The sequence below is a fragment of the Rhipicephalus microplus genome, chromosome X (genome assembly GCF_043290135.1).
Source record: "Rhipicephalus microplus isolate Deutch F79 chromosome X, USDA_Rmic, whole genome shotgun sequence".
NCBI lineage: Eukaryota > Metazoa > Arthropoda > Arachnida > Ixodida > Ixodidae > Rhipicephalus > Rhipicephalus microplus.
In genome coordinates, this window is record NC_134710.1 from 133,200,948 (window position 1) to 133,214,259 (window position 13,312).

General features: G+C 43.0%; 1 protein-coding gene and 1 long non-coding RNA gene across 3 annotated transcripts in view; one reads left to right on the forward strand and one right to left on the reverse strand.

Moving 5' to 3' along the window:
• Window positions 1-13,312, forward strand: part of LOC119175480 (sulfotransferase 1C2) — a 104,935-nt gene that overhangs the window by 1,443 nt on the left and 90,180 nt on the right. The window contains exon 1 of one of the 2 annotated variants that reach the window (XM_075877752.1): window positions 8,602-9,516. The exons of the other annotated variant lie outside the window; for it this stretch is intronic. Coding sequence (XP_075733867.1) covers window positions 9,404-9,516 — 113 coding nt within the window. The 5' untranslated portion in view covers window positions 8,602-9,403. Of the gene's footprint in view, window positions 1-8,601; window positions 9,517-13,312 lie in introns of those variants that run through there. 2 annotated transcript variants of the gene reach the window in all.
• Window positions 876-9,463, reverse strand: LOC142775766 (uncharacterized). The gene is made up of 3 exons (XR_012886996.1): window positions 9,378-9,463; window positions 1,539-1,658; window positions 876-1,447 (listed from the first exon to the last, which is right to left on the reverse strand). It is a non-coding gene; the product is annotated as an uncharacterized LOC142775766 (long non-coding RNA).

A 13,312-nucleotide genomic window follows, 5' to 3' on the forward strand; every position in this document is an offset into this window, starting at 1 on the left:
CACAGGTGATGACGCTTCATAGTGTACGCAATTTCAGAAACATCACAGTGGTGCCACTACTCCTTTTCGCAAAAACCGAAAAAAATTCAAGCAATTAACTTACTCCAGTTAGAAAATGATGGCTAACATTTTCCAAGTCAAAAAGGGCATTTTTAGTGTTTAATTTCATAAAATGTCGTCCTCACTTACAGTAACAAGTACGATAAACATTGATGATGTCACAAATTCTCATCCAGAATCGGCCTCCCACATGACAACGTGCATCCTTGCACCACAATCAGAACCAATAGGAAAATCAAATATTTTGGTAGGGAACACTAATTGCTTGCCCTACTGTCCTCAGCCAGCACCATGCAATTATTTCCTCTTTTTTCACATGAAACAGTGGATTTGGGTACGATTTGAAGAGGGAGAAATTTAAGACCGCCGTTCACAACAGGTTCAATTACCAGGTGGTGATCTTTTATGCAGATTGACTAAGGAAACTAGTGCTGTGATTCTGTAGAAAAGTGAAGTAGGTTTTCGCTAAACTAAGCCCACTTTTGCTAATGAATAATTACTTACTTGGAACCAAATTGCCCTTACTTTTTGAATGACCTTCATAAAATTGTTATGCATTGGATTGATTTATGAATGAATGAGTTTTTTTTTTTTGTGCCAATGGTGAATAGTCATCAAAGACACTGCTCAAACGATGGACAACGGCAGAAGCTGAATTCACATTTTTATTCTTCACTACTTTCCAACAGTCTGCCTCACTCTTAAAACGGGTATCATACAAAAGCAGTCCTTTTGGCTACATATTTCACAGCAATATCTAGGAAATAGCTGTTAGTAGACATTCAAATCATCAACATGTACAAACACTGGCCAATTCTAATTATACCTGCTGAGTGTACTCAGTCATTGTTCTGTTAAAAATTAACATACCTTTAAAAATGCTTTCTCGTGTGTCAGGTCTTTTACATAGAACAAATAATATTACCGTAAAGGTAGTTATCTGAACTCGGTTAAGTAAAAGCGCACAGCCCTGTGTATTTCTGTGGGGGGAAATCTCTCGACAATTTTATCACATTGGTATTAAAAACACCTAATTCGAACTGGGAGTTCCTTGTTTTCGTTGCTTCTACAAGTCTGTCCAGAGTGATCACAACATTTTGCAAAATCAAACCCAACTAAACTTACTAGAAGTGGAAAAAAACCGAACAGCAGCATTTCTCAGCAAATAAGATTTCGGATGCTGAACTGGCGCCCTTGGACAAGCTACGAATCATGGTCATGGAGTTACAGCGGCAGAAATTCAAGCGAATGCAAATTACTGATTACTTCTCATTTTGATTTTGTTAACGCTGTCATGTAAATAAACATGTTTCAAAGCAACTGTTGAGCTTCTTACGACTGGATGTGGGTACCTTGGAAATCAGTGGTCTCTCTTAAGTCCAGTTTTCTGAGAAGAAAAAAAAAAACAGTCGTGAGCAGGGTAAGACAGATATGGTTGAACAAAATATGTTCAATAAATAAAGTGTCCTCAACCATACCTTGTGAGGATTTTGGCCCATGAGCTTGCTTTCAGTGATGACACATTCTCCGCTGACTTCAGGTAGGTTCAGAGTGATGAGGCGTCCAAGCGTGCACTGATATGAGCAGTTCCTTGAAAGCTGCGGTTGGGTTGTAAGAAAAAAACAAAGTCCTGTCTACTCTGGTAGAGGTGTGAACGGATTTGTGATGCATGACTAAAAAGAATGTATATGGGAACACTGCATATAAGAAAGGTAGTTTGGACATAACATAGCTGTTTTTTTGTGAATTTGTCTTGTGAATGGCATTATAATGAATTTGTTTTAGTGACGTTCCTCAGAGGACAAAGCTAGGTAATTCCCCAACTATATGGACTATATGGTTCATGCAAATGTAATATTCTTCATTTTAAACTTACAAAAATGTACAAACGCTTATATGTATTAAAGGTTCACTTGGCTCTACAATGCGTTGAATTTGCCCCACTTCGGTGGTCTAGTGGCTAAGGTACTTGGCTACTGACCCGCAGGTCGCGGGATCGAATCCCGGCTGCGGCGGCTGCATTTCCGATGGAGGCGAAAATGCTGTAGGCCTGTGTGCTCATATTTGGGCGCACGTTAAAAAAACCCCAGGTGGTCGAAATTTCTGGAGCCCTCCACTGTGGCGCCTCTGATAATGATATGGTGGTTTCGGGATGTTAAACCCCACATATCATCATTATGCATTGAATTTTTGAGCATATATTGCAGCAGACTCATTTTGAGTGGAAACATGTAGAACTTATGCTGTGATCTGTGTTACAAATTTTAGCAGTAAAGATACTTTCAGCGAGTGTTATTACAAAAAAAACAACCTCAAACATTCACAAGGTGTGCATCTCATTAGCTGTACAAGTTGAAAAGCTTTATGAAATGACAAAAACTATAGCAAAAGAAAAACATGCAAAATAAAAAGACCATGTTTAGATGCAAAACAGCGCATTTTCACTCACTGGCGAACACACCCTCATTGTGCATGATTATTCCATCTTCGTAGGCAGTCTCCGAGCGATTTACTGGCGTTGAATTTTCACGCTGGAGGCTGCGCAGCCGGACGTCAGTGAAGCACAGCCCCTGACATGGTTCACAGCTTTTAGACACGTTCGCTTCGTCGTAGCGTTATATAGTGTATGACCCACAAGCTGCTATATCACAGGTGTATCAAAACAGAGCTTTGTAATGCTGATCGACAGAAAGTACCGCAGTGTAATTTGAACAAATCAATCGACAGAAACGCAATCGATGGCCTGGTACTTTTCGAGCGCCAAGATAAAGTCAATGCTTGAGCTTAAACAGCCACCACTCTTGTATTGATAGTAAGAGTAATAGAAAAATATTTTATTCAATTTTTTATAAAAAATGCCATGGTAACTATTTTTAACGGTCTTTAGATACATCCTAAAATAAAAATGGATGGATAGATAGATTGATATGGATGTACCCTTTAGATTGGGCAATGGCTAACGCCACCTAGCCATAATACTTAGTGAACCAACAACTAGATTTATCTTTTTTTTCCCCTTTATATAGTGAAGTTGAGGACTGGTACTTCGCAGCGAAGGATTTAATTTTCACTTGGCCTTGATTTTTGCCACCAATTAGATAACCTGGTTCTAGTTATTTCTACAGGTCTATTTTGCCCTCGCTGTCTCTGACCCCAGTGCTTTCAAAAACTCTGCACCATCATCCTGAACTATAGGGTGAAGCCCTTTACAGGAACTTATCAGGTGTTCAGCAGTTTTCTTCTCCTCTCCACACGCTCTACATAACGTGTCTACCCCTTCGTATTTGGCCCGATAAGTCTTGGTTCACAACACTTCCATACTGCAGCCTCAAACAGTAGAGAAGTACCCCGAGTATTATCATAAATCCTTTCCTTGGCAATTTCCTGCTTAAAAGTTCGATAGATATCTAGTGCTGACTTCTTAATCATGCCCATTCTCCACATATCGGTCTCAGCTTCCTTTCCCATCTTCTCAACCGATAATTCTTTTTGGTTTGGCCCCCTGCTGTTTTTTAAGTATTTAGCCGTCAATTTTCTGGTTTGCTTCCTCCATTTCGTATCGACATTCTTCATGTACAAGTAGCTGAAGACCTTCCTAGCCCAACGCTCCTCCCCCATTTCTCTCAATCGCTTCTCAAATTTTATTTTGCTGCTAGCTTCCCTGCCCTCAAATGATGTCCATCCCATATCACCTTGTACTCCCTGATTTGGTGTATTCCCGTGAGCTCCTAAAGCAAACATACCTATTCCACGTTGCTTAATTTCTAATCTTGCTTGAACTTCTGATCTCATGCACAAGACCACATTGCGGAACGTCAGACCAGGAACCATGACCCCTTTCCTTATTTCTCTCACAACATCATACCTATTGTAATTCCAGAGTGGCCTATTTTTCATCACTGCTGCATTCCTGTTACCTTTAGCCGTCACCTATATTTCGTCTTCCCTTAGGTACTCGGTCTATTGCTTATTCATACGCCCAGATATTTGTATTTATCTGTTATCTCTAGCCCGACTTTCTGTATTCTAAGCTCACTACCTTTGTTATCATTAAAAATCATGACTGCTGATTTTTCCTTACTGAATCTAAAATCTAACCTATCTCCCTCATTACCGCAGATGTCCATCAATCTGCAAATCTTCCTTGTTGTCTGCCGTTAGCACTATATCATCTGCGTACATTAATGCTGGTAGTGCCTGATCAATGAGTTTTCCTTGTTTGACTAAAGAGAGGTTGAAGCCAAGTCCACTCCCCTCTCATTCGGCCTCTAATCCTTGTAGGTACATCATGAATAACAAGAGTGACAGAGGACACCCCTGCAGAAGCCCCCGTTTTATCTCTGTGGGCTCGGATACCTGTTTTTCCCATTTTATAACTACATTGTTATTTTATATATATGATTTAAGAGCTTAGTGACTCCATCCTCCACACCTAGTGTGTCCAGTATTCCCCACAAGTCCTTTTGAACCACGCTATTGTACGCATCCTTGATATCCAAAAATGCTAGCCACAGGGGCCTGTGTTCCTCTTCTGCTGTTTGGATGCACTGCGTCAGTGAGAACAGATTGTTTTCAAACCTCTTTTATTTCTGAAACCCATTTTGCAGTTCCCCCAGCACCCCCTCATCCTCAATTCATGTCTGCAGTCTTTCCTTTATAATCTGCATAGCCAGCCTGTAGACTACTGATGTCACTGCTATAGAACGGTAGTTGTTTACGTCAGCTTTGTCCCCCTTTTCTTTATAGATCATGCTCATCCTGCTAAGTTTCCATTCATTGGGGACTTCACCATTGAATATTGTTTTGCTCGCTGACTCTCTCAAAGTCTCCTTAGACTTGGGACCCAATGCTTTTGTCAGCATGATTCGGATGCCATCAGGGCCTGTTGATGTACTACTAGGAACCCTCTTCTCAGCCCTTTTCCATTCTCTTGAAAATGGAGCCACTGCACCACTTGATCTATCCTCGTCTATTAAAGTGCATAAGGCACTTTGTTGAGAATTTTTTGTCACCCTTGTTTTTATGTATCAAATAGCTTCATCCCCTTTTAGCCTAACACCTTGAGCTGTAGTTATAAACATCTGCTCTAGGCTTGTCTTATTTCTTAGGGAATTCACATGGTTCCAAACTTTTACAGCTGGCTTTCTATCCTTTTTATGTACTTTTGCCAGCCACTGAGCCCCCTTTCTTCTAATCTTTTCTCATTGAGCGGAAGGGATGCTTTCCTTGTACAACTTAGAGAGATATCCCATTTTTTTTTAACATCATCTGTCGATTCACCCCGCTGTTTAGCATGTCTGTGTTCCCTAGAGGCTTCCTGACGTTTTGCTATGGCTCTCTTAACTTCCTCATCCCACCAACTCTTGGGTTTGTGTTTCCTTTTCCGGGGTGACTTGTCACGTTCTTAGCAAGCTCTAGCTCAAACAATCTAATATGATTCGTGTACGTCCACACTGTTTAATTATCCTCAGTGATTACTTTCTCAATTTGTTTAGTAGCTATTTCTATTTGCTTTTCTGAATAAAATTTTTCCTGTAGTTGCTAACCTTGTCTCCTTCCCACTTTCACTGCTCTTCCAAAACTTAGCTTGATACGTTTGTGATCATTACCCAGACTTCTGGAGCCACATTCATCTATGTGCATTCCCCTGAGCCTATCATACATCATATGTGACATCAGTGCATAATCTATCGTCGACTGCAACCCTCCTACCTCCCATGTTATTTGCCCTTCACACTTCTCAGTCCTGTTGCAAATGATCAAATCATGCCTTTCACATATATTAATGATCATTTTGCCTGTTGGGTAAGTATACCCATCTATATCTTCTATGTGTGCATTCATATCTCCTGGTATAATTATCTCGCACTCTCCTCCCAATTCCTCAATGTCATTTTCTATACACTCTAACATTGCTTGGTTTTCCTCTCTGACCTTTGCTCCCGTCCACAAGTACACCAAAACAGGGAGTTTCATCTGCCCAGCGACTTTTCTTTTTTAACCATAAATGTTCCGTGCTTCCATGCTTGAATCTTAGCCAACACATACTTTTATGTATACATGCCCCAATTCCACCTTTCTTTTTGCTGCATTCTGTTTTATTGCAATATTCCCATACGTAGTCCGAATGGCAAGGTGGTTGCTCCATGTCCCGAAGTTGTGTCTCTACAACCCTATATACCATCAGCTCCTCCTGCCTTAACTGCTATTCTATCTCTTCCCACTTCAACCTATTCCTGCCACCCTGCACGTTAATATAGCCTATTTCTGATTTTGCTCGGATCTTGTGCTTATGCCGATTTCTTCTTCCACGGACCCCACATGACTTGAATATTGGCGTTCCTTTAGAATTGTCTTTGGCGTCACTGTTCGCCTCAGGGCTCTGGGTCCCCCTAAAAAAGCTGTGGCTTGACGCCCATCCTATTGCTAACTCTCCTGCTCGTCGCACCACTGTAATGAATGTAAAGTTTTAGCCACGTTGAGCGCCCCTAACAGAGATAATGCACACAGACTTATCCGACCCACGGCCGGGCTAGACTGCACCTGCATGTGCTTCTTTACTTACGGCCCCGTCGCGAATACAGTGGGAGAGTTTCTGAGTATTTTCGCCACCCATAAGTGGTAGGGGCGCAGCGACCCTGACATTGCATCTTCTGCGCAGCGCACAAGAGACTAGGGAGTTTGTCGATGTGAAACCGTGGAATAAAGGTTCTAGATGAAGAGGGGGAGGGGGATTAATAAAGAAATCGAGGATAGAGGGAGGATTGCCTACTAAAGGAAAACTAATTTACCAGACAGCTTGCCGCTTAATGTAGGTATGTATGTGCTCGTGGATAATACAAGCTGAAACTCGGTGAAAGTCCGGAAGAATCGGCTAATGAGAGGCATAATTCAGAAGGCATACAGCACTGGCAAGGATAAGAGAGAGAGAAGAACATTGCTGCACCTGTTCTGCAATGAGAGACCACTTAACACCTTTGGCCCTTGATCTCGTCGGACAACGACTTCACAATTAAAGGGGCACTGACACAAAAACTTGTGGCCACGCGTTTTTCTGCTGCAATGCGTTGCTGGGGACCTGTTAGTCATGACACAACACATCGTTTCCTGCAGCTTGCGACAAATATTTGATTACAGGCCTCTCATTATCAGTCAGTTTCGGTTTGAGAGAGTTCCGAAAACTGGGTGCAACTGTCGCCACCTAGCGTGTGCAGATCTTGACCAAGTCGGCACACAGTATTGTGACGCACTTCCGCACAGTCCTCATCAAGAATTACTTTCGAATACGAAACGGGACTGGAATGTCGCCAAAGACAAAACTTTCTAAGCGTGCACCATGGCCACACCCTCGCAACCAGTAGCCGAGTAATATAGACTTCGGGAACTAACGCGGCGGCAAAAGAAAAATGGCGACTATGACGCCATTATAAGTTGTTTTGTTGACCACAGTGTGGTGACGTGAGGGAAGTACGGGGTAACCTCGGGGTCACCTCCGAGGGTGTCTATAGTGCTATGGAGTCCGTCCCTGACGCAAACTTCAAAATTAATTTAAAATACCTTCCAAGCTATATTGGCTGTTGATATCTCTCAGATGATATACTAATGTTCACGAGAATCGACCTCGCAGGCTATCTAGGCCACGAAGTTTTGTCTCAGTACCCCTTTAAGAGAGGTCGCTCAAGGAATGACGAGCGCGCCTTCCCTTTTATAAGTATTTTCTATACTTCTTAATTTTTCCAAATGCATTTGGAATGTTTTCCGGGACAATAGCTGCTGTCTGCAGCTGACGTTTTTAAAAACGTACGTGTGTTGTATATCTAATGGCTAAAAAAACAGCGTATAAGGAGAAAGAAAGTAAAAAAAAAAGAGAGGACCCTTGTGCTGAATAACATCTTCGGACAGCATCTGCAGAGTAGTGGTGTGTATTGCCAAGGTGTTAACACCACCTGGAAATATTGATTGCGGAGACCCCAAGCCATTTTGCATTCCTTTGTACTGCAAGCCACGTTCATCAAGAATGCGAACGAAGGACGTAGCTGCTTACGCTCGCAAGCCGCTTGTCCTGGAACTAAAACTGTAGTGCAAATGAGTTCTGCGCTATCTTTCTAGTTCGTAGAACAACATGTTTAAAAATAGAAATTGACAACATTACAACTTTTCGGTAAGTAAGCAGATGTTTTTCTGAAAAATCTGTATAAATTTTCTTGTGGCTCATTGCTATAAGCAGGTTGTTGTGAATTGCCTTTATCTCTAGTGTGACTTGCTTTATTCTGGGATATACCCACCACGGCTGCATTTCATTCAGTGCTTTGACAGTGTTCAGTATACAGTAATTTTTTGAGTCGAGAAGGCAGTAGCACAACCTTCAATGCGCGCATTACAGACATAGATCTATATTAGCTGCGTGAAGGTGTATTGTTGTGGATGACATAGTTGATCGACGTAGCGCGTTTAGAAACATAGGACAAGGGAAGGGACAGAAGGGATCGCTTCTGTCCCTCCCTTCTGTCCCTTCCCTTGTCCTATGTTTCTAAACGCGCTACGTCGATCAACTGTGTCTTACCAACATGCCCAACTTTATACTCTAGTGTATTGTTGTGTTTCGTCACGGCCGCTAGATCGCCGTGGTTCTGTATTGCAAGTCCCATTCGGGGAAAACACCCGGTGTTCCTTCTCACCAATTCCTGAACAATACTGAGCTGTGTGTTAAATGACAAAATAATATTGCGAGAGACAAACTCATCATCAAAGACAGGTCTGCATCGACAGTCGTATGCAGCAGACACATGCACGATGAAAACTATGCGCCTGTGTTCCGCATCAGAAAACTTATTCCTGACTCCGCACCTACTTTTTTCAAGAACTATTCTTCCTACATGATTTCAAGTGCATAGAAGCCTCGCAAAGGTCCTGCTTCACGAGCTTCGCCCCTACGTCAAACATCAAGCAAGCAAAAAGCGGAGACCAACAAAACAGATCTGGATGTTGCAACTTCACAAGACGCTTGCACTGAAAAAGAAGCAGTAATTAAGTGTTTGTACGCAAACAATAAACAGCGACGCTCATCGGTTGGGTGGATACCAGACTATGATAGGACGATTGTGCTCCCAAGTGTCGCACCATCATTCAGAATGCGAGAAAGTGCAGCGATCTCTGGGAAAAAAAAAAGAAAAAAAAAAGATGCGTCCCAATATTATCGCGAACGCAAGCAGCTCGCATGCGTTTAAAAAATTGCAGCAGATGCACAGAAAGGAGAGAAAAAGGCCGTGTTTCTTTAGCATAAAATAGAATGTGATGGAAGAAAGAATACAGCGTACCCAGACGATTTCGTAAGGGGTGTGGTATGCCGCTTTCTGTCACAAAGAGGATACGATCATGCGCGCACTTCGGGGCTTGTGACAATGCCAGCAAAGTGCACTCTTCAAAGGTGTATAGGTTCAAGCCCAGCATCATCAGGTATGAGCAATGCCACAAACCATTTGTGCGTCTTCAATGATTAAGCAACTTGTTTTTCAATGCGCGGTGAGTGAGAAGCGCGTCCGAACTCGTGTGCTGGCGTTGCACGCGCGGTACAGAGCAGCAGGGTCGCAGCGCCGCCCTCAAAGGAGTGGAGAGAGGCGTGTACCTCACCCGTAGCGAAGACCATTAGAAGGGAGCGTGCAGGTGCAGTCTAGCTACAGTGTTCTAAAACACTGTAGTCTAGCGCCAGCCGCGAGTTTACAAAGGTGAGCGGATAGACCCCCCCCCCTCACAATGCACTGCGCCAGGCGGCTTCACGAGGCTCTTGGAAGCTGCGCGCTCATTGGTTCGTGCGTAATTTCGTCAGCAAACATGGCTGCGCCCATGACGATGCTGCGGGGTTCGTGTGTCCGGCGTGGGCGCGGCTGATGCAGACGCCGCTGCGAAAGAGAGAACAAAGTTAACACTCGCTCGCGTACTGGCAAACCACCTGCAATAAATGAGAAGATGGCGCTATCAAGTAGTTGGTGTTACCAAGGTCCTACAGAAACGCTGTGCGCACGCCTGTGTCGACGCTGCCGAAAGACTCGTCGCTCCGTTTGCAATGATCCCCGAAAGCGTTGAAGTCGGCACAGATATGCAGTGAAAAATGGAAGATGATGGTGTAAAGAGTTCATGTGCGGACTATATAACAATAATCGTAACTCGGTAAGCATATTTTGCTGCTCAAAGAGCCGATTTCAGAGCACTTGAGTGTCTATGTCGCGCACGTCACTCAGCTTGCACTTACTGTGGCATATCTTAGGCTACTTGTAGTGAATGCCACCGCTACTGATTATGATAGCGATGCGAAATGAGGAGCACAAATATATGCAGCAGCGTCTCGATAGACCTGCAAACAAATATCTCGTAGTGTCACTCTACAAACACGCCAAGCAATTCCGTTCAAACGAGGAGCGAGAGGTTGCACTATTATTAGAAGAGAAGGACGCAGGTGACAGCATATTCTCTCTAGGCCAAATACACTTCGAAATCTCCATGCATGAAGCATTGACAGCACGAGCACTCTAATACGACAAGATGCGCACAAGCAAGTGGTTTGCGAGTAATAAATTTCGAAAGCGAATTCAATATGAATCAATTAGCAGTATAACCAAATAGAACGCTTAAATGAACCTAATACTCCTCCAATAGTTTTCAAATAGTAAGGAAGCCTTTTTTTTTAAATAATCCTAGAACTACACTACTGTTTATTTGAAATAAGTATTCACGAGCTGTCACCAAATAAAACTACATATATGAAAACTGTGATAAACTTGTATGCAGCAGCGACCAGAGCCTTCGAAATACTTTTCGACTGTATGTCGAAATACTGCAGCAACTACATTATTCAAGTTGAAACTCTGTTGCCAGCTTTTAAGTGAAATTTCAGCATAAAATCTAAACAATTTTGAACCGAACACTGCATTCAGCTAAAGATTTATTGGAACAGGCAAAATTATCGCAACATATACCCTGGCACAGAAAGCATGTAAAAATCAACTGTTGAAAGCTGTATCTGTAAGAACAATGTACGTGAGCAAAAGACTTACTTGCATGTGTTTTTATTCGTGAAGCCGAATGCAGTCATAGTCCCTAACTTCATTAAGGAAAACAGGAAAAGGTTAATGCGATGCAGCTCTACCATAGTAAAAACAGAGTGAAAGTGCAGTTTTCAGCAAAAATGATTTACCTTGTAATGCTTATAGAATTAAAAGCGCCACCAATACTTAGGCTCCATTTATTGTGGTCATTCAGGGATTTCAAAAAGAAAATAAACCTTCAGCTGATCCCATGTTTTGTTGCTTCAGGGCTGCCCCATAGGGGCCGATTATTTTTAAATATCAGATATTTTATATATGTACCGTTCAATTTGACTAGCGAATGCGCTGCCTGGTCGTGTCTGACCGCTAAACGTGGAGCTAGTAGTTCCACTAATTGCGCACATGAGGAAACTTGCCGCGGTCGATTTTTTCACCCTCTACGGTCAACGTGGGAGCATGAGAGTTTCCGGCGTGGCCGGGCTGCGACATTACATTCCAGCACCGTTCCAGACAGGTGACTGCAGCGCCTAGGCGAGCCATGGCGCAAACTAATAAGAGTAGCCTCCTGCTAGGTGCTTTTCTTACGACCGCGCGCGGCCTAAGTGCCAAATTGCGCGAACATCCCTAGGCACTTTAGTCCATAGCGGTGCGTCCGCGCTGGCTGGAGTGGTATTATTGCGATATTATTCCTTGCGAATATGGTGATGCTTGAGGGCTGACTGTTCTGTCTGGACGTTAGTTTTGAATGCGCGGTGCGCTCTGACGCGCTTTAGTGAACGCTGTCACACGGGTACTTGGTGCATGTAGTCGCGCTGCACTGTATTTGATCCGGACCGTGTAGAGGTGACTAATACCAGTTTTCCTCATGAAATTTTGATCGCGCGCAACAACTTTGTCGCTGCTGCGCTGTACAGGATCGAGTTTGGTGCAGATGCCCTGACCGCGATCACAAGTGTCTGTGTGACACCGGGGGTATGAATATCGCATTATTAGAAAAAAAAAAAAACTGTGACTGCGATATCCCCTGTCGGTGATCACACGTGAATGATTATACCTAGTTAAACCGTTCAGTTCTGTACACTTTTGTGGCCTCTACTTTGACTGTTGCTTACATGACAATTCAAGAAAAAATCAGTCTACTAATTACATCAAAATTACGCAGAAATGGTGCATCATACTTAGGCAAGTCTCTAGAAAAAATAAAATGCCTGCGAAGAAGCCCATGCACATATTCGGTCTTGCAAACAAGCTTACTGCTCACGCTTTTGGCAAATTTCGTTGTTAGGGTTCTGCTGACATGAGCCGCTGTGGACCACCGCATTATGCATATATTGTATGATTGGTGTGTCAAGTAGTCACCTGTAAATTGCGATCTGCATAAAAAGCGAGTGCTTTGCCTTCAGTGCAACTTTGGCATGCTCACTTTTTGCTTAACACCTAAATCTAAACCTCGTCGTACATTGAAGGTGTCATCATCATCAGATTGACTAAGCCCACTGCAGGGCAAAGGCATCTCCCATGATCTGCCAATCAACCCGGTCTTGTGCTTTTCGTTGCCATGTTATACCTGCAAACTTTTTAATCCCATTGACCCACCTAACTTTCTATCTCCCCTTCGTGCATTTTCCTTCTCTGGGAATCCAGTCAGTTACCTTAATGACCAGCGGTTATGCTGCCTACGTGCAATGTGCCCGGCTCATGTCCATTTCTTCTTCTTGATTACGACTATGATATCCTGAACCCTGATTTGTTCGCTGACCCACTCTGCTCTCTTCTTGTCTTTTAAAGTTACACCTATCATTTTCCTTTTCTTCGCTCACTGGGTCATCCTCAATTTAAGCTCAACCCTCTTTGTAAGCCTCCAGGTTTCTTCTTCGTAGGTAAATACCGGCAAGATGCAATTATTATATACCTTCTTCTTGAAGTTACCATTCATGATTAGAGAATGCTTGCTGAATGTGATCAATCACATCTTTATTCTTCTAGTTACTTCACTCTCATGGTTCGGCTTCGCGGTTACTACCTGTCCTAAGTAGACATATTTCTTTACAACTTCCAGCGTATCTCCACCTATTGCAAAGTGCTGTTTTCTGCCGAGACTGTAGCACATTACTTTAGTTTTGTGGACATTCATTTTCAGACCTACTTTTCTGCTTTCCATGTTCAGTTCTGTAGTCGTGAGCTGTAATTCATCTCCTAAGTTACCCATC